The sequence below is a fragment of the Prionailurus viverrinus genome, chromosome C1 (assembly GCF_022837055.1).
Source record: "Prionailurus viverrinus isolate Anna chromosome C1, UM_Priviv_1.0, whole genome shotgun sequence".
Taxonomy (NCBI): domain Eukaryota; kingdom Metazoa; phylum Chordata; class Mammalia; order Carnivora; family Felidae; genus Prionailurus; species Prionailurus viverrinus.
In genome coordinates this window covers 210,624,655-210,650,142 of record NC_062568.1, presented here as the reverse complement: position 1 = coordinate 210,650,142, position 25,488 = coordinate 210,624,655, and the positions used below count along the sequence as shown (strand labels likewise).

At 56.4% G+C, this 25,488-nt stretch overlaps 1 protein-coding gene across 7 annotated transcripts in view; it reads left to right on the top strand.

Moving 5' to 3' along the window:
- The window catches only part of KCNAB2 (potassium voltage-gated channel subfamily A regulatory beta subunit 2), an 85,241-nt gene that overhangs the window by 51,291 nt on the left and 8,462 nt on the right, over positions 1 to 25,488 (top strand). For 6 of the 7 annotated variants that reach the window (XM_047873232.1, XM_047873227.1, XM_047873228.1 and 3 more), the window contains 7 exons: positions 8,698 to 8,741; positions 9,546 to 9,583; positions 16,285 to 16,364; positions 19,106 to 19,150; positions 21,057 to 21,101; positions 22,576 to 22,619; positions 23,622 to 23,708. In XM_047873232.1, the coding sequence (XP_047729188.1) occupies positions 8,698 to 8,741; positions 9,546 to 9,583; positions 16,285 to 16,364; positions 19,106 to 19,150; positions 21,057 to 21,101; positions 22,576 to 22,619; positions 23,622 to 23,708 (383 nt within the window). Of the gene's footprint in view, positions 1 to 3,236; positions 3,464 to 8,697; positions 8,742 to 9,545; positions 9,584 to 16,284; positions 16,365 to 19,105; positions 19,151 to 21,056; positions 21,102 to 22,575; positions 22,620 to 23,621; positions 23,709 to 25,488 lie in introns of those variants that run through there. The other variant, XM_047873233.1, reaches the window with a different exon arrangement.

Genomic DNA, 25,488 nt, shown 5'->3' with positions numbered 1-25,488 from the left:
GTGAATTTGCCTATTCTGAACATTTCATATAAATGGAATCATATACTATGTGGCCTTTGTGATTGGCTTATCTCACTCAGCATAATGTTTTCAAGGTTCATCCATGTTGTAGCATATATCGGTGCTTTATTCCTTTGTATGGCTAACATTCTGTTGTATTGGCAGGCAGACCATATTGTGTTTATCAGTTCGTCAGTGGATGAACATGTTGGTTATTTCCACTTCGGGGCAATGATGAATAATGCTGCTGTGGACATTTGTGTTCAAGTGTTTGTGTGGGCATATGTTTTCGGTTCTCTGAGCACATACCTAGGAGTGGAATTGCTGAGTTGCATGGTGGAGCAGATGATATTTTACCCACTGTGGTGACTAAGTCATTGTGATTCTCACTTAACTTGGTGCTGCCTAAGCACACCATCTGAGGCACCTCTGAGGAATGGTAAGATGCCAGATCTGATAGTTTGCCAGAGCGCAAAGAGATGAAATATATAAGGAAGAAAGAAGTAGAGGGTTTCCACATCCCCTAGACCAGGTACACAGCACAACCAGAAGCTCTTGATGAAACACAGCTTCCCAAGCCCAGCCCCAAAGCTGCTGATTCAGTAGATCAGCGGGGGGGCCCAGGCATCTGTATTTGTAACAAGCTCCCCTCCCGGGAGGAGCAGAGGCAGGCTTTGCCCCTGCAGCCTCTTTGGCAGGCCTGTGGGCTCCCTGAAGGCCAGGGCCCTGCTTGTGGAGGGGCTCGGCACTATAGGTTGCCCTTTGATCTTCTCAGGCCCTGCCCACTCGAGAGGCTCAGGGAGAGCCAAGCAGGCCTGTGGCTTATGTGGGCAGGTAAGAGACTAAGGCAGAGCTGGGCCTCTGGGTCCTGAGGGCCCCCTGCTGGCCTGTGTAAGTGGTGTCTGTGACCTGCCAGGGCTGCCTTGGCGAAGGCCCCAACTCCATCCCTGGTCCAGGTATCACCCTCAGGGTGTGTCTCCTGCTGCTGCGTCAGGCCTGTGGCCCTGAGGGGGTCAAAAGGGGTACAGTGACCAGTGCAGAGGTGGAGGTAGAGTCTTGCACATGGGCCTGTACCAACTGCCGCCTCCAAAAAGCCCTTCCTTTGGGGCGCTCAGGTGGCTCAGTCAGTTGAGGGTCTGACTCTTGATTTCGGCTCAGGTCATGATCCCAGGGTCTTGGGATCAAGCCTGACATCAGGCACTCTGCTGAGTGTGAAGTCTGCTCGAGATTCTCTCTCTCTGTCTGCCTCTGCCCCTCTCCCCCATTCATGCTCTCTCTCTCTCTAAAATAAAAAATAAAATAAAATAAATTTTTTAAAAATTTACAAAAAGCCCTTCCTTCCTGCTGAGGGATCATTCCATACCATTTGTGATCTGACCGTGCTCTGTGTTCTGCATTGGACACTGAGAACACTGAGGCCCGGGGACGAGGTCTCTTGCCCGAGGATGCCCAGCTCAGGAGCAGGGAGGCCAGATGGGAGCAAGGTTTTATTCTTAACTTCTGTGTCAAAAAGGCAGGGCCAAGGGGCGCCTGGGTGGCTCAGTCGGTTGAGCGTCCGACTTCGGCTCAGGTCATGATCTCGCACTCCGTGAGTTCGAGCCCCACATCGGGCTCTGTGCTGACTGCTCAGAGCCTGGAGCCTGTTTTCGATTCTGTGTCTCCCTTTCTCTCTGACCCTCCCCCGTTCATGCTCTGTCTCTCTCTGTCTCAAAAATAGATAAACGTTAAAAAAAAATTAAAAAAAAAAAAAAAAAAGTCAGGGCCGGGGCTGAGAGTGAGTTCAGGCACCATCCATCGTGAATATCTTTAGGCGGATTCATCTTTGGACAGTCAGCTGGTTGGGAAGGGCCCTGTGGGTCCAAGCTGGGAGAGACAGAGAGGCTTCTCAGGCCACGTCTCTCATTTTGTCAGTGGAGGCCCAGAGAGTGCAGGCCCCTTGCCTGCGATCACACAGCAAATTAACAGCAGAGCCTGAACTAGACCCCGATCACCTGTCTCCCATCTAGCTCTTTCTCTGCCCCTTCCTGCATGGCAAGAAAGACCCCAAAAGGTAGCTTTGGCCAGGGCTCACCTCACAGGGTGAAGGTGGCATGTTTGGGGTCAGAGGGCAAAGCCAGTCCCTCCTGCCAAGGGGGGGGAGGGGAGGAAATCTCCTTGGGTTTCAGGAAACCCCATGAGCTTTGTTCCAGGAGGAGAGCCTTGCTCCCAAGTCCATCCTGAACCCATGAGTGTGGGAAAGAAGGCTGGGGTCACGGGGACGGGTGTCCTCATTCACTCATGCATTCACGCATACATTCCAGAGCCATTTACTGAGTGTCTGCTGTGAGCTAAGAACTGTAGAGTGCCAGAACTTCTCAGGTCTCTGGCCCCACGACCCCCAGGCTTCTCTCCTCGGGTCGTCTAGACGGAGAGGTCTTTTCTCCACATTTCGGGTGATTCTCCTTCTCCTCGTGCTGGTGGAAGTCCCACTTTGCGGGGCGAGAACCAGAGGCAGCTGGGGGAGAGGGGGGCCACGGCTGGCTGCCTGTCCCCGTCCCGGCCCAGCGGCTGTCAGCCTGGAGCAGCCAGGGCCAGCCTCCCGGGGATCGGGCAGGGCGGGCGGCGGAGCATCCGCGTCATTAATAATGAATCGCTAGATGCCTCCTGCGCTTCCCACCGGTCACCTAATTTACTTGGCAGGGGCGCCCGACGGCCCACGGGGTGCACAGCCAGGAGTTGGACTCTGGGAAGCCTGGGGAAACAGCTGCTCCCCTGAACCCCCCCCCTCGCCCCCGGCAGCCCCCAGGCCACCACCCTGACGGGAGGCGCCCTCCCTTCTCCCCTCTCCCCTGGAGGAGGGCGATGTCACGCGGAGGTCGGGAGTAACCTGCAGCCCAGCCCTGCCGGACACCGCCGGCCTGGGGACTCTGGCAGCCAGAGCCAGACCAGGGTGAGTGCAGGGGAAGGACCAGTAGAGCCGAGAAGGATGTGAGTGGAGAAAAAATGGCATCGCCCCCACCTGGATTTCCGAGTTCCCTCCGATAAGGTCTTTCCTCGCATGCTTCTGGACATTCGATTCCCTTCTCTCGGACACTGCACAGGATTTTTCTCTCGTTGCCTTGGGAAATCCTCGCTTCCGGAAGGAGTGCCTCACAGCTTCCTGGCTTTCTGGGATAAAGCCTTGTCCTGGGAACAGGAGGACTTCTAGGGGCAGTTGACTTCAGAGCCCAGAAGGAGGGGGACACAGCCAGGAGCTGGGCCCCAGCCTTGGCATGCAGGTGTCTTTTGTGTGCTCGGAACACAGCCTCAAGGGCCGGGGCCCCGAGGAGCGGCTGGGCCGGCCGGCTGCCAGCAGCCCCAGCCTGGGCTCCCGTGGCCGCTTCCGTGCCGTGGCCATGGTGGCCCGGAGCCTGGGACACCTGTCAATGCAGAGCCTCCCGTGTGCCGGTGACGCCAGCGTGAAGCAGCCAGGGATGAAATATAGGTACGGGCTCCGGGGGTGGCTTCTCAGGGTCGAGGCTGCCTCCCCACCACCCCCATCAGGGAGAGCCGGGGAAATCTGCAATCCATTGTCAGATTTGGACACTCTGCGTGCTAAGAGGTGGCAGAGGGGGCGGGGGGAAGAGCTCCTAGCACTGGGTGGACTGGGTGAGAAACAACATCGAGGCTTGGCTCACGTTCAGCCCCAAATTTCTTTCTTCACCACCACAGGGCTAAGATGTATGATGGTTTCTCTTCCTTCCGCCCGTTTGTTTCTTTTGTTGGGGGTGGGGGCAGTGGGCGGTGGTAACAGTAGCCAAACCATCCATGTGATGGTTTCCAAGACTCAGGGATGCTTTCTCTTCCTGGGGACCACCGCCAACACCGGCCAGAGGGCCTCCTGCCCTCCATGCCCTCCCCTAGGTGGTCTTTGCAGGTAGGCCCTCATGACAAGCGTTGGTTTGCTATTCAGGGACCATTGGGTGAACCGTGTGATGAAATTAATCTTCCAGACCCCAGGCCAGGGTCCTCCACAGGCAGGACCACCACTCGGCAGGGCACAGAGCGGCATCTGGACCCTCCTGCTGGTGGCTTAGCCCAGACTGCACTGTGTACGTCTGCCTGGGCTCAGTCCGCCGGTACGTGGAAAGGGTGCAGAGCATGAGCGTCAGGGGCAGAGACCTTCCTCCCCCTCCTTGGATGTCACCCCTTGTCCCACCCTGGGCCTTGCTCAGATGCTGGGCACATGCACCCAGGTGGAAGAGGAGAGTCCCCGCTTTGTACCAAGGACCCCTGGGGTCAGGGTCGGAGGGCGCCTTGCTTGGCAGTCTGGCCTTTATTACTATGAGTGTTTCTGTATGTCCACCCTTAGGCCTTTCTAGAATGATGTTCCTGGGAGATGATGTTACAGCAAACAATCCGCCGCGGCTGGACCCAAAAGAGTCACATAGGCTCAAAAAGAGCCACAGAAGATTCTAGTTGTATTTGAGGAGAGTGTCTGGGTGTCTAGCTGGTGGTGCTGACAACTTGAAAAGTAATGAGAGATTCACTCCTAACACCTGAGATGTTTAGCTTGAACCTCCCCCCAAACCAATGCCTAAAGTCAGACCTCGCGTGAAAGAACCGTGTGGAGTTCCATGCCTCCCGGAGATGAATTTTGGAGTAACTCTGATTTCTTTTGCGCCTCTGCCTGTATCCCTTCCTTCCCTGGGTCCTTGGGGGTGTTTGATATTCTTTATGAGCCTTTGGTGTAAAAAGGCTTGTGTTCCCAGCCTCCAAGCTTGAGGAGGACCATCCAGATTGGAATTCTCCAGTCTTGGAGCCCAGCCGGCTTATCTCTTTTTGTTAAGTTGGGATCAAAAGCTAAGAGTAAACAGACTATATGTTTCAAGCTAGGTACCTGTTACCGGCTGATACTTTTAAGTCAGTCCCGGGATCATTAAAGGAGTTAATATGAGTGAGATCATTTCTTAAAATGTAAAGTGCTGTGTAAATGGAAAATATGGCTATTCACATGATTTCCCTCCTAAGATCCTGTGGTCGATTAAGGAGTAAATCTCAAAGAGCCTGGTCGCTCAGGATTACCGCGTGTGCATATGTATGTGTGTGTGCATATCTGTGTGAGTACACACGTGGGCACATGTATGCATATATTTGCACATGCGTGTGTGTGTGCATTTGTGTGTTCAGGTATGACACATGCTGGAGGCAGGGAGGGCGAGACGGATGATAAGGGGGTTTGCAGTCCAAGAGGCTGGGTTCAGATCCCAGCCCCAGCACTTCCTAATTATGGGACCCCCCCCCAATCTGTCCTTACATGTGGCCTGGTGAGCTTTTCTGGACTACAGTGTGGGGGGAGGAAGGCGGGTTCTACCTCTAAAGGAAACGTAGTTGCCTAGAAGCTGAAGTGGGAGCTAGAGTCCAAACCATTGGGTACCTACCCTTGGTGAGCACAGGGCACCTTCCTTACAGGTAGATACCTGCCCCTCCTGGGGTTGCCGCATAGTGACTGTCCCAGCGCCACGGCTTGGGTGCAGATGAGGGCTGCAGGGGGCCTGGTTATTTGCCCCCAACTCCGATCACCTTAGGAAGCTGGCCAGAGGTGGGGGAGGCCTCCAGCCACACCCTTTGGTGCTGAGGGAACAAAAGGTGGGTGGCCAGAGCGCCACATTCTTGCCGGAGAGCCCAAGAGGGGCTCCGTGGTGGGAGAGGTGTGATGCCAAGTCCTGTGAGTAAGCGGCAGGGCCTGGCCTCAGGGCCTGGGCTTCCCACCCCCCAGTTTCTCAACAAGCAGCCCTGAGACCCTGCAAAGGTCAGCTGCAGTCTGAGGACGAAGGCCCAGAAACCCAGGCCTGTTCTTAGGGAGTCTGGAGTCTGTGAGCGCGGCAGACGTGTGAACAGGTATGTTCCCTCCTCCCTCCTCCGTATGACAGCTGATCAGAAAGTGGCCTGGTCCCCAGCCCCGGTCCAGCTGAGGCTGAGATGTCTGGGGCTCCCCCCCGCCCCCCGCCGCCGTCGCAGAGGAGTCATGTTTGTAAAGCTTTTCGCCCGGAGGTACCCTGTCTCTTCTCATCCCTTCTCCCGAGGCCTGGCAGCAATGGCAAAACTAATACCATCATTTTATCAGGGAGACAACTTGAGCGGGGTAATTGCAGCATCACGCGGTGTCCTAGTTTCATTCGATTATTCCTGTGGGCAGTGGGTGGAAAAGCAGCTGGAGAGCCTGGGTCGGAGGCGAGGAGCCCCTTCTGGTGGGCGAGTTTCAGCCACAGACCCAGGTGGACACAGCCAGGCGTTCCGTACCCTCATCTGCCTGTTGCTAACGCCACTCGTCTCCCTGAACGCGCAGCACGTTCAGGCATTTGGTTCCATGCTGGTAAAAGGGAACTCCGAGAGGACATACCTAACGCTTAGCCTCCTTTCTCAGAGCCTGGCCAGGAAATTGCTTCCCACGGTCACAGGTGGGAGCCGGTTTTGCAGAGTCGGGAGCTCAGCCTCCCTTCCAGCACCTGGATTTATTGAGAGCAGGTGCCCGGGGCCCTGTGAGCCACTCCCCCTGCTGCCCGCCGGGCATTGCCAACGGGGTTCTGGGGGTTTTCGTGTCCTTGCACATTTCCAGGGAAGGGGTCTGTAGCCTTTATCAGTTTCTCAAAGGGGCCTGTGACCTCCCAACAGTTAAGAACCACTGATCAGAGTCCTCTATCCTTTTTGCTTCGTTACCAGACTGCTTTTAAGCAATGCTCTGATTTCTCGCCACGGGTCCCTTCCAACTAGCGTGGGGAAAATTGTCTGCACGTTAAATCGGCCCGGCCTGATGCGTGGTCTATAGGCGATGTGCTTTGCCTTTCTTCCTTTTTTTTTTTTTTTAATTGCTTTTTAATTCCAGTTTATTTACAGACGACAAAACAAAAATTACCTTCCTGCCTAGCAAGCAACAGCAATTCACACACGGTTTAAAGAATGTAAGAAAACTCTCAAGTCACGTCTTTTGACCACTCAGCCCTTGGATTTCATACATACTCTATTTTAAATTTCTCATAGCAGATCTGAAGTTAAATCAAGTATTTTCCCACAGGCTTCTGGAAATGTGGTAACACTGTGTAAGGCTAAGGTATACCACATAAAGATCTGACGTGTGTGTGTGCACTATGAAAGGGTCACCACGATACGTATGGCGACTGTCCCTCACCTCACACATCGTGCCTTCCTTGAGAGCAGCCAGAGATGCCAGGGGCTCTGGGTCAGAACATACGAGATATGCTGAGGGCACCCTCAGGTTATTTCACTGATTTCTAGGGGGAAAAAAAAACTACTTGACTGGTCCATTGCTTCTCACATGAGGAAAAAAGGCCTCTGTCTGTGTTCTGTGCCCTGTCTCTTGGAAGTGGGACACATGCAGAGTCCGTGTTCTGTGACTCTGTGCCCCAGGGGAACACATGTTATCTCGTGTCATCCTCTCGGCCGGCACTGTGAGCCCATTCTACAGAGGGGCACACTGAGGCATCACGAGGTTACATCGCACACCCAAAGACGCATAGCCAGGGTTTGAGCTCTGGCTTCAGAGCCTCTGCTCCATCTGCCCCCCTCCCCGAAAGAGAAACCCGCTGCTGTTCTGTTCTGTACTTTATTTAGGGAAAATCCCAGCCCTCCCTGCAGGAACTGTGGGCTGGCAGCCGGGCTGGTTTTAATGGGAAATTGAACAGAAGCCTGCGTATTCCAGAACTACTTTAAATTTGGAGACACGTGAAACTGTTTTCAAACCGCTTACAAGCTTATTATACCCCCTCCCCACCCCCCACAACCACCTGTGGACCTTGGGACCAGGAAACCGAAGCTTCAGAGGGCCCGAGGGGGCCAGGTTGGGGTGGAGAAACTGAGGACACAGCATCCACTAAAGTTGGAAGTGGGGTACCCCCAGGGAAAAGCTGGGGCCCTCGGGGACGGAGGCTGGGGTTCACCCTCGGGGTCTGTCACAACTCTCTGACTTCCCGGTGCCTGGCCGGGTGTTGCACCCGGGGGTCCCAGGACTGAGATGCCGGCAGTGGGGTCCCCCTGAGGGTAGTGGACTCCGACCCTGCCCCGGCCAACTTCCCCATCTGGGCAGCTCGCATCCTGTGTCCCCTGGAAATGCGGACAGGGTCATGCCATCGTGGTGGGGAGCGTGCTCTTGGAGCTGACCGCCTGGGTGGACTCCTGGCTTCACTGCTCCTGGGCGGGTCCGGCATGCTCTCGGGTCAAGTGGGAATATTGGGAAAAGGAAGGTGCCTGACCCATAGAGCTGTGGAGGATCCTCGACGAGTTGCTGCCCCCGCAGGCCCCCAGCCGGCCTGTGCCGGGACAGATGGGCATCCAGTCCTCAGCAGAGCACTGCCACGCCTACATCAGCCTTGTCTCACCCGTGAAACAAGACACTGTCCACTCTGCCAGCCTCTCTCTGGGGTGCTCTCCAGGCCCCACCATGGGCATCAGCAAGGCCCAGGCCATGGCCGAACTGTGGTGTGTGTGTGGCAGGGGCGGGGGGAGGGGGGCGGGAAGTGGACAGTTGGCTCTTGACCCCCAGGGGGCAGGTGAGCTACAGTAGGACTCTCTCCAAAGGACCCGTGGCCTTCAGAGCCTCAAAAGATGCATTGACTAGGGTGGGGGGCTCAAGGAATAGGGCACTGGGAATGGGGGGGGGCCTGCGCCTGGCTGCCAGGTCCTGTGCCACTCCTGAGAACTCACACCAAGTTTGTTTTCCAGGAACCTGGGCAAGTCGGGCCTGCGGGTCTCCTGCCTGGGGCTCGGTGAGTGTGGGGCCCCCTTGGTCCAGTGCCCCCCAAGGGAGCAGGGGCTTTTGGGGGGGACTCAAGGGGCCACTCCTGGGGGTAAGGGTAGGGAGCCAGGATGGGGGGGGCGCTGGTGAGGCTGTTGCCATGGCAACCAGGAGGTGGGGGTGTCCTAGGGGAGAGAGGGGGGAGACAAGGCAAGTTATCAGGGCCCTGTGCCCACACAGCCCCCTGCCTCGTGCCAGAATATTAGAGAAGCACGCTGGCCCCAGGTGTGTCTGGAGACCATCTTCGTTCCTCACGTGGCAGAGTCCTCATAAAGGGCAGGTGGATTTTTTGCCCGGATGTGAGTTCTGCTCCCAGAATACACTGTCCCTCCACCTCCATGGAACACACAGTATGCTCCCGCCACACCCCTCCACACACACACACACGTGTATGCCGTCCAGCAAGAGTGCGGGTGTGGCTGTCAGACGTAGCCTGTTTTCAGGGAGATACCCCTCATCCTGCTCCGTGTGGCTGGTCACCAGAATGGGAGCCGCGTCAGCGTGAGCCCCAACGAGCAGCTCAAAGATCTGCACCCGGCTGCCTGCTCCAGGCACGTCCTGTCCCCCAGGTTGGTGGCCCCAAGAGAGGAAGACTTGCCCTGAAGGCCAGGTGTCCACACGTGCCGAGGACATGCTCACCGCAGAGCAGAGGGGCACGGTGGCCTGTGGCTGCCCCCCCCCCCCCAGACCCTGCAGCCTGAGGACTGAGCACTCTGGGGGAGGTCCAAGCTCCCTGGGGAGGCTCTCTGACTTGAGCCTGTGTGTCTCCTTCCAGGAACATGGGTGACCTTCGGAGGCCAGATCACCGATGAGGTAAGACGGGGCTCCCTTGGCCCCCAGGTCCCAGCAAGGGCTGCCCACGCCGGGCACATAGTAAAGTCCACCACATGAACCACTGGGCCTGTGCTCACAGTGGCCACCGCAGCCTCCCTCTTTCTGTTCTTCAAGGGTGCCTTGACCCTTTGGGTAGCGGGAACGGTGAGGTGAGCCACGGCAGTATCGAACGGTCTTGTGCCTGTGCTTAGCAGCTGGGTGCCTTGGGGCGTCCATGAGTCCCCTAAAGGCACAGAAACTCCGGCTTCTCACCTGCACACCTATTCCACCGCTAGCCAGGAGAATTCAGGGAGCGCATGCTTTCCAAATTACAAAGCCCGATGGATTTCTAAGCTGCTCCGACAGAGAACACCCACGTGGATCTGGAACTTCAGTAAGTATCCGTGGAGGTCATTCCGAATGCGGATTCGGCAAATTTGACCGCAAGCTGAGGACTCTGAGTGGCTCCCCATTTCACCGAGCTCCTAACTGCGTTTCCCGGAGCTGCCGTCGAAGGTACTTGCTGGGGCTTCTGGCTTCCCACTGCCACGCGGCGTCTGCCGTGGAGAGGCGGTGCACCTCGGGCTGCTGTGCACGTCGGGCCAGTGAGTGAATATCCTGGAAATGAGAACAGTGGCATTTGCTTAGAGAGTCCTGGACATCTGCACAAGAAGCTGTCCTCATGTCTGCCCTACTTACTCTCAAAGGTCACGTTTAAAAATTAATCAGTGAGTTCATCTGAGACCGTGTTAGCTGTGATTGCCCGGTTCGTTTTCAAAGGAAAAGCTTTCCTTCCGTCAAAATCGAAACGTATTTAACTTGTGCTTTTGTTCCGTTTTGGTTTTGTGGCAGTCGCTGGTCCTCGAGGTCCCTTGCCCTTGCTTTGGGGGTTCTGGCTCTGGACTATCTCAGGGTAAAGTGAGGGGTTTTTAAGGTGCAGGAAATTGTTTCGCCTTCAGCTACCAGATTGGTTCAGAGCACTTAGAATATAAAGTCAGAGCCCCGGAGCCCATGTGGTTCACCCTAAGGAAGTAGTGAGTGACTCACCTGTTTCCCTTTTGACGTGGAGGGGAAGGACTTATTTTCCCCCACGTGTGACGTCTTTGTGAGAAAGATACAGAGAAGTGGCGAAATCATAACCATCCAGTTAGGTGACGTCTTCACCAACAGATACATTGCGCCCTGAGTATTGATTAACGATCCAATGGCGGCCTCGCTGGTTCCGGCCTCCGCCGCGTCTCCATCCTGTATAAAGTGACACGTGTGAAGATACCAGAAGTCGTTTCCAGATGACACAAAGCTGGGAGGACAGCGGACACAATAGATGACAGATTTGGGGTTCTAAAAGGTCCTGGCAGGCGAAAGTGATTGAGTGAGGGAGCAAACAGAATTTTCGTATTAAATCCTACATTTAGTGTCCAACAAGATCAATACGTCAAGGATGAGGGGCCCACCTCGCCGCGGTTCAGATGAATGGCCGGGTTTTATTCTCTAGCTGGCTGGCTTCCTGCCCAGACCAGGGTGGCCACGGGCCACTGCGCATTCCAGACGGGTGCCCCACCTGGAGCACGGTGTGTCCAGAGGAAGGTGCTTGCCCTGCCAAAGAATCCAGAAACGGGGTCCTGTTTTTAGAGCTTCCTTTTGTACACAAGACGCCGTGATGCCGGGGAGATACAGAAACAAGGAGCCGGTGGATTTTCTGTGGCAAAGTGGTGTTCCCCGGCAGGACTCCGCAAACGGCAGTGAGCAGCATGGCCCTCGGGCCAACTCTGGCCCCCAGCCCAGTTTTGGTCCTTTTTTTTTTTCTTTTAATTAAGTATATGAAACATAAGATTTGCCATTTGCACCGTTTTTATTGTGGTTAAGTGTGCATAATATAAAATTTACCACGTTAACCGTTTGTAAGCATACAGTTCGGGGGCATTAAGTACATCCCCTTTGCCGTGCAACCATCACCACTGTCTATTTCCAGAATTTTGCATCGCCCTAAACAAAACTCTGGAACCATGAGGGAATAATCCCCCAGCCCCTGGGGAGCCTCTATTCTACTATCTCTATGAATTCCACAACCAGGTGTTTATAAATAAAGTTTTATTGACTGGCAGCCATGCCCACTCATTTACATATTGTAATGGCCACTTTCCCAGAGCCCCACCGCCCACAGTCTTTACTCTCTGGTCCTTCCCAGAAAAGGTCTGCCGTTCCCTGCCTTCTGGGTTCACAGCAGCTCGCTGCAAATGTCTGTGGAGCTGTGGCCCCGGGGAGCCTGGCAGAGTGTTAGTAAAGCTCTGATCATGTGGCCTGGTGTGGGGGCCGCCCTGGTCAGAGTCAGGTTTCCAAACTCTAGTCTGGTGCCCTTCCTGTGACCTGACACGGCTGCTCAGGCGAAAAACTCCTCTTCAGAGCATGCGTTCAAAGCGGCCCGGGCATTAAAAATCTAATGAGGATAGTAGCTACAACCTTCACATTTATTTATTTTTTTAACTTGTTTAATGTTTATTTTTGAGAGAGAAAGAGAGTGTGAGCAGGGGAGGGGCAGAGAGAGAGGGAGACACAGAATCCGAAGCAGGCTCCAGGCTCTGAGCTGTCCGCACAGAGCCCGACGTGGGGCTCGAGCCCTCGAACCGTGAGATCATGACCGGAGCCGAAGTTGGACGCTCAACTGACTGAGCCGCCCAGGCACCCCTAAACTTGACATTTATCATGACACTCCATCCTCCATCGACCCAGGGAGGTAGTGTTAGCCCTATTTCGAGGACACAGAGCTCCAGAGACACGTCAGGTGCCCGAGGTCTACCTGGAGAATCCTGGAGGGGGCCAAGGTCTGGGATGGGATGGGTTCCTGGTCCCCTGAGTAGGAGCAGAAGGGAGGAGGCCCACGTGTCTCCCTAAAGTTCTTCCTGCCATTAGTTTCTGATGTTGGAAATAGCCACTCACAAAATAGAGGCCCCATCACATAAAGTAGGACAACGCCCACAGAGCGGAAGTCTTCAGAAGTCACGTTTTGAAGAATGACGGGAACAGGCCCAGAGAGGGTGCATGGATAACAGCACCTGCAGCGGTCTGTGTGTTAGAGCCGTAGTTTTGCAGGGAAAAAGCATATATTCACATAGAAAAACCCGAAGAGGAATTATACCAAAATCCTAGCATTGACAAAAATAAAAAGCCCAGCCCTGAAAATTCCCGTGCCCTCATTCTCTTTATCACCGTCCTGGTGTGGTTAGGATCGTGCTTATGTCCTTCTGCTAAGCGACAGGTGAAATGGGACGGGTGTCCTCTGAGTCAGAGCCTGCTAATCTTCTGTGCATGGCGGCCAGGGCCTGGTTTGTGCGAATTTGCCCGGCTTCCGTCCTCCGTGGGGGTGGGATCTAGGCGTGTTCACAGCACTCGTGCTCTAGCTCAGTGAACAGGAGGAAGTCTCCCTGGCACAGGAAGGGAGGAGCAAGGCGCAGACAGGGGCAGTGAGGAGGTGGTGGGGGAGGGCGGTCAGGAGGCCACCAGGGCCAGCTGAGGACGGTCTCCACCCAGCTCGTGCCTGGTGGGCACCCGCAGAGTGCCAGGTCCCTGTCATCGGCTGCTATCTTTCTGGGGAGGGGGACAGACCGTAAGCACATCTTATCTCTGAGGGCGAGACGTGTCCTGTGGCCGCATTAACGAATTACCACCAACTGCATGGTTTTAGAACTACAGAAATTTCTTTTCTCACAGTCCTCTGTTTGTGACCACATCACTCCAGCCTCGGCCTCTGTGGTTACGTTCACGCTCCTCTGTGTCAGATCCTTCCTCTGCCTCCCTCCTACAAAGGACACCTGTAGCATTCAGGGCCCACTTGACAATCTGAGAGCATCGCCTATCTCAAGACCCTTAATGTAGTCACATCTACAGAGACCCTTTTCCTACCCAAAGGACCATTCACAGGCTCCAGGAGCCGTTATTTAGTCAACCACAGAGAACAAGAAAGCAGAGAAAGGACTTCTGGGATGTGGGCTCCCAATTTATGCAGGACGATCAGGAAAGCTGGAGTGAGCGTGAGCCATGTGGTGATTCAGAGAGAGAGCATTCCAGGCCAAGGGAACAGGACTGTCCCCCGCCTCCAAGAGGCCACAGGAGGAGCCTCAGGTCAAGAGATGGGATCAGAGGTGAGGGAGCAGATCTGGTGAGGACTTTGGCTTTGACCATCCGTGGCAGAGAAGCCACTGGAGATTTTTGGACAGAGGAAATTTGACCTGACTTAACTCAAAAGGCTCACTCTGGCTGCTCCACTGAGGACAGCCAGTCCCCTCCCGCCAGATGATGGGGGCTGCTTCTCAAGTTGTAATGTACGCATGAACCTCCTGGAAATCCAGTTAAAATGCAGGTTCTGCTGTGACAGGTCTGGGCCAGAGCCTGGGATTCTGCATTTGTGATGCTGATGCTGCTGGTCTGTGGACCGCACTTTGCTCAGGTAGAGTGTTGGAGGCAAGGACAGAAGTGGAGAGAGTCAGGGGCTACCACAGAAACCCAGCCGAGGGCATTCTGGCTTGGACCAGATGGCTGCAGTGGAGGTGGGCAGGGGGGTCCAATTTTAGATCAGCTTCAAGGGGGAGCTGGAAGGACCGGCCAAAGTTCTGATGCTGGAGTAAGAGAAAGCCGGGCAAGGAGGAGGCCCAGGTGTTGGACCTGCGCACAGGAAGGACAAGACACAGCAAGCTACCCTCCTTCTCTCGCCCCCCTCCACCTACTCTCCCCCTTCCTGCCTGACAAACTCCTAACCATCCTTCAAAGCCCAGCCGTGTAAATCCTGACCCACACTACAACATGGAGGAACCTTAAAGGCACCAAGCTAATGAGATAAGCCAGCCAGTCACAGAAAGACAAACACTGTGAGACTCCACTCATATGGGGTAACTAGGGGAGTCAAAATTATAGAAACGGAGAATAGATGGGTGGGCACCAAGGGGCTGGTTGGGGGGAGGGAGGCATGGAAAGTGAGTGTGTCAGAGAACAGAGTTTCTGTTTGGGGAGATGAGAAAGTTGTGGAAGTGGGCGGGGGTGATGGCCGTACAACACGCACGTACTTAATGTCACAGAACTGTATACTAAAAAGGTTAAAGTGGTAAATGTTATGTTATGCATATTTGACCACAGTTTTTAAATCGTTTTAGCTAATTTGGGTTGATTTCCAAGACGTAGCGTGAGAAGAACAGAGAGCAGAATATCCACAGTGGGCAGTGTCCGAAGTATCAAAATAAAAGCCCTGGCCCTGAGTCACCTCGGCTCAGAACCCTCCCCAGGAGGCAGCGTCACCCCCAAACCGTCTGTATCACCCTGCCGGGGCCCAGCGCTGGGTGCTCTCCCGGGCAGAGCTCGGGCAGCTTGGTGGGACGCACCCCGGAAAAGTCTGGATGAAGACAGGACGAACTGGTGAGGGAGCCTGCTGTGCCTGGAGCGCTGAAGAGCAAGAAAGGGACCCCCGAGGTGGAGAGAGATGCATGGGGGTTTGGGGGAGGCTCCGGGAGGGCGCCCGGACGCCTCCCGACAGCGTGATCACACTTAAGTGCCAGTGAAGCCGTCAGCCCTGCCGGTGGATCCAAAAAATCCTCCGCGGACAGCCTGACCACCCCCTGGGCTTTCTGACTCAAACGACAGCTGCTGACTGATGGGAGTTAGCTTTGGCCTGCTCAGTATCAGAAATATTTGGGGTTCCTTGCCCACGTTTGAAAAATCAGGAAATTTTTACCACCCCCAAATTCCCTGGATCTCCGGCTTCTCTTGAAAAAAATCAAGGAGTGTGGTCACGCTGAGCTGCCTTCCCAGGGGCAGAGACGGAGTGTGGGTTCCCCACCGGCCACCGGCCTCACCCTCCATACCTGTCCGGCCCGTGGGGCTTCTGAGTCCGGTATGGAGAGAATCTCTGCGAACCCGAATGTGGCTGGCTGTTCGTCCTACGGGTTTTGAGGGTTGTGGAGTGTTACCGAGCCCACCCTGGGCAGCTGGGGACGCAGGCTCGGCACCCGAGCTGAGCTTTGAGGAGTGAGGGGCAGGGGAGTTCGCCTCCACGACTCTCAAAGGGACACCTGCGCTGTCCAGAGGACCGGCAGAGTTCTCCACTGCAGCGTGGGAGGGCTGCTGATGGCAGGGGGGCCTCCCCCGGCTGCTCGAGCCTCACCCCCACTCCCAGTGGGTCACTGCTGCTGAAGCGCGAGCTCATACTTAGACCAGCCTGGGCAGCAAACTCTGGCCTCCCGTGAGGCCAGCGTGCCTGCCGGCTGAGGGTGGCATTTCCTCCACCTGCAAACAGTAGTAACATCATCCTCGTGCGGTTGCTGGGAAGGAATCGGGCATGCGGCCACAGGACACGTCGTAGCCGTAGCTTTAAAAACGTATTCATTTCCCGCCCCCACCCCCAGATCTATCGCCCTCCTATCGGGGGGCTGTGTTCAACCCGGTATAGGTGCTAAGCTTTGTGATGACCCAACAGATAAGAGTCCCGCTTGCCTGAAACTCGAAACCCATAAGCTGTTCCTTCTTGCGGGTCCGCTGCTGAGAGCTGCCTCCACGCCTGTCCCGCGGCAGGAGAGGCCGAGCGGAGCCCCGGGTGCAGGGCATGGACGCCCAGGGGACCCCCCCCCAGCCACGAGGCGATGCCCTGGAACCCCAGGCACGCCCCCCAGCCTGGCAGGACAGGGCTGTGCACTAGCAGCCTGGTTTTCTCATTTCAGATAGCAGAGCAGCTGATGACCTTGGCCTACGACAATGGCATCAACCTCTTCGATACTGCAGAAGTCTACGCGGCGGGCAAGTACGTGTCTTTTCTCGTGGGGAAAGTGTGGTGCAGGCCGTGGCTTCCCTGGGAAGAGCCAGAGCTGCTGGTACTCTGGTCCTTGTTCCCAAACGTCCACAAATGGGCCTCCCACTCTGCCTGCTTTTCTAAAGTCTAAGTGGCTTCAGAAGGTGTTGTTTTCATGGGGCCAGAATTGCAGAACACTGGGACACCGGTCACTTGCTAAACTCCCCATGTATCCAAACACAGAGAGGACCACAGTCCCTCTGGTGCCGGAGATGCTGTGCTGGGCCAGAGCCTGATTAAGCTGTCGTCCGTCCCCCGCGCTCCTGCGGCCAGTGCCACATGCCTGACATTCCCACGTCTTAATGGTACAGTGAGGGCTGCAGGGAACGGCAGGGCCTCTCGAGCTGGGGGGAGCAGAGTCTGGCCAGCCGAGCACTGTAGGACGCACTTCCCATCTTGGCAGTGAACTTCCCTACTCAATTATGTAAAAGCCCTCTTCAGCCAAGGCTGCTGGCTTCAGTTTTAAAGACTAGCTGTAATCAAATCATCCACTCTCCTGCATCGGGTTTCCAAAAGTCAGCTTTTGTTTGTGAAGTCATCTGTTGGCTCTCTGTTCGTCCTCCCTCTGGCCCCTCCTGCCTGGGGCGAGCCAAGTTCCCATCAGCTGGGTCGGCTGCAGCCTGGCTGGCTGTGCACCGTGGCTGCTGCGGGGCCAGCACCTGCCTTGAGGGCTCTGGGTTCTTACCTGCGGCTTGAGTTGGGGCCCAGAGCTCTGAGAATCAGGGGCCCAGCAGAGCGTTTTCTCAAGTCTCAACCCAGGGTCTGAGGATCTGACAGCCCCAGGAACCTGCACTGGGACCCCCAGATCTCCTCAGTCCCTGTCAGCAGCCCTCTGCCCGCCCCCCCCCCCCGCCCCGGTGCTACAGCCCCCTCCTAACCCCTCCCTGCTGGCAGCTTCTTCCCATCAAAGTGAAATGCTTTCCAGACAGATGAACCAAGCAAAGGGTCAGAGGTAGAAAAGCCCGATGCGGATGCCAGGCCCGCAGGCGTTCCCTGGCCCTGCTCCTGTCTTGGTTTCGCTGCCCATGAGAGCACGCGGGAGACAGCTCCAGGCAGCCTTCTCGGGCTCCAGATGGCCTGGCCCCCGTGTACAAGCCTTGCACACCCCACTCCGCAGCCGCCACACTCCCTGTGTCCCTGTCTTCACTCCCCCCGAAGAACTGGACACCCAGGGCTGGCATAGCAGGGCAAACGCACTGGGTATCCGGCAGCCTCAGGGCCTCTAGGAGCCCCTTGCTGGCAGCCGGGGACTCAGAGCAGCTTCCGGGGGGTTATTGTTACCCCTGGAGGCCACTGCCCTCATCCTGTCCTCCTCTCCTCCGCACGCCTCTGCGGCTCCTTCTCAGTCCAGCCCTCAGTCCCATCAGTGGCATGGTGCCAGCAGTGACCCACACGGGAAGCAAGGGACAGGCCAGAAGAAGCTGTTCTGGGGGGGTGGGAGGGCTGCCGGGCTCCTCCGGTGGCTTCTGGGCCCGGCACTGTCCCTCTTGCTAAGCAGAATGCCAAGCACATATTTTGCTGAGCCCCCTGCTTCTTATGCTGATGCTAATTTGGGCGCTTACCAGAGAGCTGCAGGATTTCTGTACCCGCTCCACCACCGCCCCCCCACCCCAGCCCCAAGCAGATGTCAGGCTTCCCAAATGCAGGGCCACAAGAATTCACAGCCACAAGCAACAGGCTTTGATTAGCCGATGCTCTACAGCTCCTGCAACCCCAGGACCACTCCTCATTTTTTTCCCTTCCTCCTTTCCTCATCTTTTGTCCCACAAATGAGGGACCAAGGAATGAAAGGAAGAGGCCCAGGGCTGAGTGAATTTCTGTACATCTTGACCATGAATGACGAGCATTCAGAATGTATGCTGAACAGCTTGCAAATTAGAGCCCATTATTTCTGAGTGGATGACTCAGGCGCTTTTATAATTGGAATGTAGCACTGGGTATGGATCATTCTCCGTCTGTTGTTTTTACTCAGAAACATTTCGCTACAAGCAGAAAGTTCTTAAAAGTTAAGCCAGCGCTACAGTGCCAGGCAAGGCTGGAACAGCCCCGCCCGTGACCCCCGCTAGCCCAGGTTTGGTGCAGGGCCAGAGTGACGCCAAAAAGAACAGAGAGCAGTCCTCATGGCGTTTGTCTCTTTAGTGTTCAAAAGCAAGAAACAAGAGAGATGCACGCACCCACACTCGTGAGCACACACACGCGCGTGCACCCTGCTGGAAATTCAGCCCCTGGCCCTGAATACATGTTGATCGTCTCTGAAAAGAGAGGATGCACTTGATGAATAATTTACCTTTTTAAAAAATATATATACACTTCTCTGGAAACTTCACCCACGGAACGTTGCCAAACATCTTCCCCAGTGAATTTCCAGCAGGCCAGGGAAACGGGATACGGCAGGCCTCGCCAACAGGACATCAGCTCCTTCCTTCTCTGTGAGAGCTGGAGCCGTCTGCTCGTACAGGCTCCTGCAGGGGCACCGCTCACGGCCACCTTCATGGGGGGTGACAGCAGCTCGCAGGCTCTCTCCTCGTTCTGGAATGAAGTGTCCAAGGCAAGGCGAGCATGAACAGCCTGGCTCTCTGGCCCCAGTGGCATTTCCACAGAGGGGACCAAGTGGCCCATCGTCATGGTAGGGGCAAGGTTTAACGTTTTTGTCACACTGTAATGAAATCCCCGTATCTCGGTCTTTCTTGCAGGGCTGAAGTGGTATTAGGAAACATCATCAAGAAGAAAGGATGGAGGTAATTACCCTGTTCTCTCTGTGGTCAGTGTCCAGGGCGCACACGGGGAAAAGCGTGGAAAAGGCAGGTGGGAGGGAGGAGGGCACCGTGAGGGACAGATGCGTGCTGGGTCCTGGGCGAGCTCCGGCTAGGGCCCCGAAGCTGCTCTTTCCTATTGCCCAGTGGAGTGCTCAGTGAGGCCTCATTGGCCCTTGGGCAGCCGGCCAGTCCTTCGAAAGCCTGGAACTTCTCAGAACTGTTCTCACTGGACAGGGGAGAATATTCCAGCCCCGGGGCTGCCTCCAGGGGTAGAGAGCATTCACACTGTGGTGGGGGGTGCTGCGGTGAGGCACCAAGTGAGGTGCCAAACTCCGTTCCCCAAGACCAGAGGCATCTCTGCTTGAGGGGGGAGTCAAGCGGTCGGGGGGGGGGGGCCCTTGTGCCCCTGACTCTGCCCCTCTGCCTCTGATCTCTACCTCTGGTCCAGCAGGGATTCAGGGGGCCAGGGAACTAGGTTGCGCTCTGATTTGTGTCAGGCCAAAAAGATCTGGACATGAGGACTTCCCAGATGGCCCGGGTAAGGCAGAGGGTATAGCCACTGAGGAGAGGGACATCCTTCTCCGGACTTGGACTCCACCCTTTGCCACCGGCCCTACCTGTAAAGGGTCCACGTCTGGCCTCCCTGGCAGGGCTGTCCTGAGGCTCGAGGGCCTGAGTCTGTCGAACGGTTGGCCAGCTAAGGGCTGCACATCACACTTGTCTGGGGAGTGGTGGCCCTTGTGGCTGGGGTCCCCCCACAAGGCGTTCAGAAGCCTGAGGGTTCCACCCTCCCCAGGGCAGACGGGGCTGGGCACTCGCCTGCACTTGGGGGCCCCTTGAGGCCTGCATGTGTTTATTTTCAGAAAGAGCAGAAGCTGTTGTAAAGCTGCCCCCCCACCCCACCCCCCACTCCCCCTGGGGACAGATGACAGACACCCTTCCTCTTGTCCCAACGGAGCTGTTTGTTTCTTCTCGGCTCTAATTCATCACAAAATTCCTCCTCACACCGTAATAAAGGAAATCGCATGTATTAGTGGGTCCCCTGAATAGGTCTTAGGTGAATACTCAAGAAATGCATATCCGGTCACCCCCCTGCCTGGAGACGGAGCTCGAGGGGGCCACAGCTTCTGACTTTGAGGAGCTATTTCCTGAGCAGCCCCCCTGCTTCCAAGGGAGGAAAACACAACCACAGGGGACACGGGCACCCCCTCCCCCGGGAAGGGTCTTGATGAGATGTGGCCTGGAGGGGCCATCCTTATCCCTGCTCATCCCTCCAGGACCAAACAGGTGTCAGCTCCTGCCTCTTGTGGATTCACAGCAGGAGGCCCGAATCTATTCCTTTCCCTCGGGGCTTTCCATCACCCCACACACCAGCTCCCTCACACCCCGGGTCCTGCGCCACCCACCTGTCTCTCCCTCCGGATGCCCCAGGCTCTCCCCAAGGCCGTCCCGCAAACCGCTTTCTGAAAGCCTGTCTCCGGCCTGTAGGGGAAGAGCCAGGCTGCTTGGCCCCCTCGCCTTCGGCATCCCCACTGGAGCCCCTCCTTCTGCTGCAGCCCCTGCATTGACCTCCTGGGAGCGTGCTCCCTGCACCCCCCAGTGTGTGTCCTGCTCTGGGCTCTGGTCTGGTGCGTAAGACTCCATCCCCTCCCGGCCCCCACTGCCCAACTTCAAGATGAGTTAGTTGCGTCTGTGGCTTGTCTCCTGGCTCGGCAGGGAGCCCCAGGACCCCGGGCTCGCACACGGCAAACATGAAATGATCTCGAAGCACCCGTGTCACACCCCGTGCTCCCAGATGAGAAGGGTGTTTAGGACCCTCTTTGTAAACTGAACACACCCCTCCCCACCCCAGCTACGTCCAGTAACACCCCTCTTCTTCTGTTCGCAGACGGTCCAGCCTGGTCATCACCACCAAGATCTTCTGGGGAGGAAAGTAGGTGCAGCGCAGGCATGCTCCCGGCCGGGGTCAGGGGTCAGCAGCCACCGCCCCGAATCGGGAGGCTCTCCCGGGGCGGGGGGTGTTTGTGCAGCCGTCTGCCCCGGCCGGTGCCCAGCCCCACTGAGGGACATCAAGTCCCGGAAAAGCAGCTTCGGCTGAGTTGCCTTTTACTCAGACCTTGTTTCATTTGTATTTTTTACCTTCATGGGCTTGGTTTTTGTTTGTTTGTTTGTTTGTTTGTTTGTTTTCTTTTTCTGATTACAGGGGTAACATCCCCAAAACTCTGGGAAACCCAGAAAATTCGTGAACTGTCTCAACCACGTGCCACCTTCCTTGGCCACAGACCACCCCTGCCCGTTTCCAGCGGTCTGGCCCCTCATTGTCTCTAGGGCCGGACCAAATCGGCTTCCTAGGAATTATAAATATGATTCGTTCTTCACTTAAAAAAAAAAAATCTGGGGCGCCTGGGTGGCGCAGTCGGTTAAGCGTCTGACTTCAGCCAGGTCACGATCTCACGGTCTGTGAGTTCGAGCCCCATGTCAGGCTCTGGGCTGATGGCTCAGAGCCTGGAGCCTGTTTCCGATTCTGTGTCTCCCTCCCTCTCTGCCCCTCCCCTGTTCATGCTCTGTCTCTCTCTGTCTCTGTCTCTCTCTCTCTCTCTCTCAAAAATAAACAAACATTAAAAAAAAATTTTTTTTAAAGACAAGACACATGGGGCGCCTGGGTGGCACAGTCGGTTAAGCGTCCGACTTCAGCCAGGTCACGATCTCACGGTCCGTGAGTTTGAGCCCCGCGTCAGGCTCTGGCCTGATGGCTCGGAGCCTGGAGCCTGTTTCTGATTCTGTGTCTCCCTCTCTCTCTGCCCCTCCCCTGTTCATGCTCTGTCTCTCTCTGTCTCTGTCTCTGTCTCTCTCTCTCTCTCTCTCTCTCTCTCAAAAATAAACAAACATTAAAAAAAAATTTTTTTAAAGACAAGACACATGGGGCGCCTGGGTGGCGCAGTCGGTTAAGCGTCCGACTTCAGCCAGGTCACGATCTCGCGGTCCGAGAGTTCGAGCCCCGCGTCAGGCTCTGGCCTGATGGCTCGGAGCCTGGAGCCTGTTTCCGATTCTGTGTCTCCCTCTCTCTCTGCCCCACCCCCGTTCATGCTCTGTCTCTCTCTGTCCCAAAAATAAATAAACGTTGAAAAAAAAAAAAAATTAAAAAAAAAAATCTAAGCAAAACAGAAGGGCCGATTGGAACCCAGAGACCCCTCCCCCTGCATCCACCCCCACTCCCCCAGGCCGGCCGGGCAGCGCCCCTCCTCCTGGCTGCATGAACGCACCCCTGGAGCCTGTGGTTTGTCTCCCAAGTGGAATCAGATGCACGTGGCACTCACTGACCTACTTTTCTTGGCCTAACGTTGCATCATGAACATTTCCCCCAAAACCGCTTGCAACATCACATACACTGTTGTGCTGTTTTTCAGAGCGGAGACGGAGAGGGGCCTTTCCAGGAAGCACATAATAGAAGGTGAGGGAGGCGCGCTGGCCCCACACGGCCCCTGAACCCACGGAGCCTCCTGCAGATGCCCAAGTGAAGGACACAGAGTGCCCCCGCCCACCAGCCACACGCGCAGGCCCAGGCCTGGAGATGCCCCGCGCTCTGGTCCCACCCTCTCCTTCCGCCCAGCCTCCGCGTCACCGGAGCAGGGCACCACCGCCTTCAGATGGGCATTGTGGTCCTGGGGAAGACAAGACAGGCCTGGGCCGGGCCCCATGCTGACTGGTGGTCCTGAGCAAGGGACATCACTTCCCCAAGCCTCTGTGGCAACATCTGTAAAATGGGTGTGGGAAGAGTGGCCGCCTCTGGGATTTGGGGGAGGACTGGGAAGAGCCCAGGAAAGGTGTGTGTCAGACACAGCCAGGCGCTCCGTGCACAAGTGAGAGAAAGAGAGAGAGAGAGAGGCAGGGAGGGGGGGAGGGAGAGAGAGAGGGGTCGGGTAGGCTGTCCCGCTTATCCTATACTTGTGTCGTCTTTGTGCCTTTTTCCACCTGGGCTCCCAGATGATACACCCGTCCCTTTAAGAATCACACGATTAGGGGGGCTTTGCTGTGGCCCCCGCAGCCCCAGCACTTCTCTGTGCGGCTCTTCTCTGAGCCCTTGCTCAGCGCTCACTGGTGATCTGTGCCTTTGGTGCGTGGACAGGGATGCAGCTCCCACTCCGTGCGGGAGAACCTGGCTCTCCCCATCACCACGTGGGCCCCCAGGGCGTGCAGGAGGGCACCCCTTCGTGCAGTCACAGAGCATTGGCCTGTGGACCCGACCACACGACCCCCCGCTTTGGGGTGTGCACCCACTTAGGTCCTGGCTCTTCTTCACCTCCGGTGGCACCTGCCCACATGTGTCCCCACGCCGTGTGACGGCTGCGGGTGCCTGGGACCTCTTGCTCCCTGTGCCGCACGCAGGTGCGCGGGTGAGGGCCCAGCAGTGTCAGTGAAGATGGTGACCACCCCTTCTGACTCCTCCCCCCAGGTCTGAAAGCCTCGCTGGAGCGGCTGCAGTTGGAGTACGTGGATGTGGTGTTTGCCAACCGCCCGGACCCCAACACGCCCATGGAAGGTGGGTTCTCCGCGGGGCACCCAGGCCTCCCGGCTGCTGTGGGCGGGCGGGGCGGGGGGGCGTGGCACCTCCAGGCGGAGTCCCCGAGTCCCCGTCCTGGCCTTGGGTCCGTAGGCACCTGATCCGTGCGGGTTCTACGCCCCCTCCCGGGTTCAGAACCGAGTGGAATGTTCTCTCCTCTCAGCTCTTGCTATTTCGTAGCTAAATGAAGTCACGATATGATGGCTGTTTGCAACCGCTGTGTTCTTTTCAGTCATACTCCCGTCCTGCCGGGAGGTTTTAGGGGCCTCCTGCTCTGAGAGATAAATTGTTACTTAGAGGAGAAAAAAAGAAAAAAGCGCGGTGCTTTGAAAAGCAGTTTTGGTTTCTTTGCCGCGTATTTATTCTTTCCTCTCCCGCCATCTCCGCCCTCCCATCACCCCCCCCCCCCCCATTCCTGCTTCAGGCTCCTCATTTGTGCTTTGCTGCTTCAGGGATTTGGAAAATGAAGTTGTGTTCGAGTTATTTTTTCCTCATTTGTTTCTATATATACCGAGCACGCGTGCGTGTATATATTTGCGTGTGGGGTCTGTGTGGTCTGTTTGGTTTTTGTCTTTTCGTTTTTTTGTCTTTAAACAAAACGAGTATTCTGGGAAGATTTGTGCGTCCCCTCCCCACGCTCTCTGTCATACCGCGCCTGTCCGTGTTCCCACAGCTATAAACTCTGGTCTCTTTACATCTTTCTTTATCACCAGGGGACCCATTTAGTTCCTCCAAGTCAAGGACATTCATCATAGAAGGTACACAGTACCCTTAGCCCGACTATTGACTCCTGTGTCCGAGCTGCATTTTATGAGACAGTGTTTTTATTTACACTACTCTTTCCCCCCAAGACAAACTTCTCCATAAAATGCATAAAGGAAAAATAACACCCTATGAGAACATCTTGCAAGTGAAGGAAAAGCAAAGCAGTGTGGAGCCCCCGCCCTCACCCCCGCCTGGCCAGCGCTGCCATTTCATTTCTCCTGCCCCCCCGCCCCCCCGCCCCATGCATGACCCCCCCCCGCCCGGCCCCCCCAACCCCCCCCCCCCGCCTTGCACTGCCGTGATCCTCGAGGCCGGCTGTCTGTCCACCAGGGCTCCTCTTGATTTGAGGATGCTGGGATGGGCGCCTGAAACCTTGACCCTGGATGGTCTGGGAGAGGGTTGGGGAGACCAGGGGCCCACAGGAGTCAACACCGGGGGGATCCCTAGAACGAGCGGCCTCCAGCGCGTCTTAACGTTGTAGGTCACGTCTGCTAAGCTCCTGCCTCAAGCAGAAGCAAAACACACCGGTGGCCAGCTGCCCCGTCACGGCACGCGGGCTCCTCCACGAGCATCGTGGCTGCGCGTGGTGCTCACGTCCCCTGGGCGGGCTGGGCCACCTGCCGCTCTCGCCCCCTGCCACGCAGCCCCACCCCTCCATCAAAACGCGGTCACTGGCCTCCTTGCACGATACCTACACGAGCAGGCCAAACCCTGAGACCTGGCGTGGGCTCTGCCTGCCCCCGAGCTAAGGGCCGCCCCAGGGCAGGCCGTGGTCTCCCTGGGAGCCGGGCTGTGTTCCACAGTGGGAGGGCGCCTGCCTGCCAACTGGTGCTGCCACCTGACCCCTCCCATGTATTATTTGTGACGAGGCAAGAGGTACTGTGGGTTCTGGCAGCAGCTGGAAGGATCGGGCCCTCCTGCTGCTGCCGGCCGGCATTAAATATCGAGGTGCAGGACAGTTGTCCCCAGTGGTCCCTGCGTCTGGGGCCGCTGA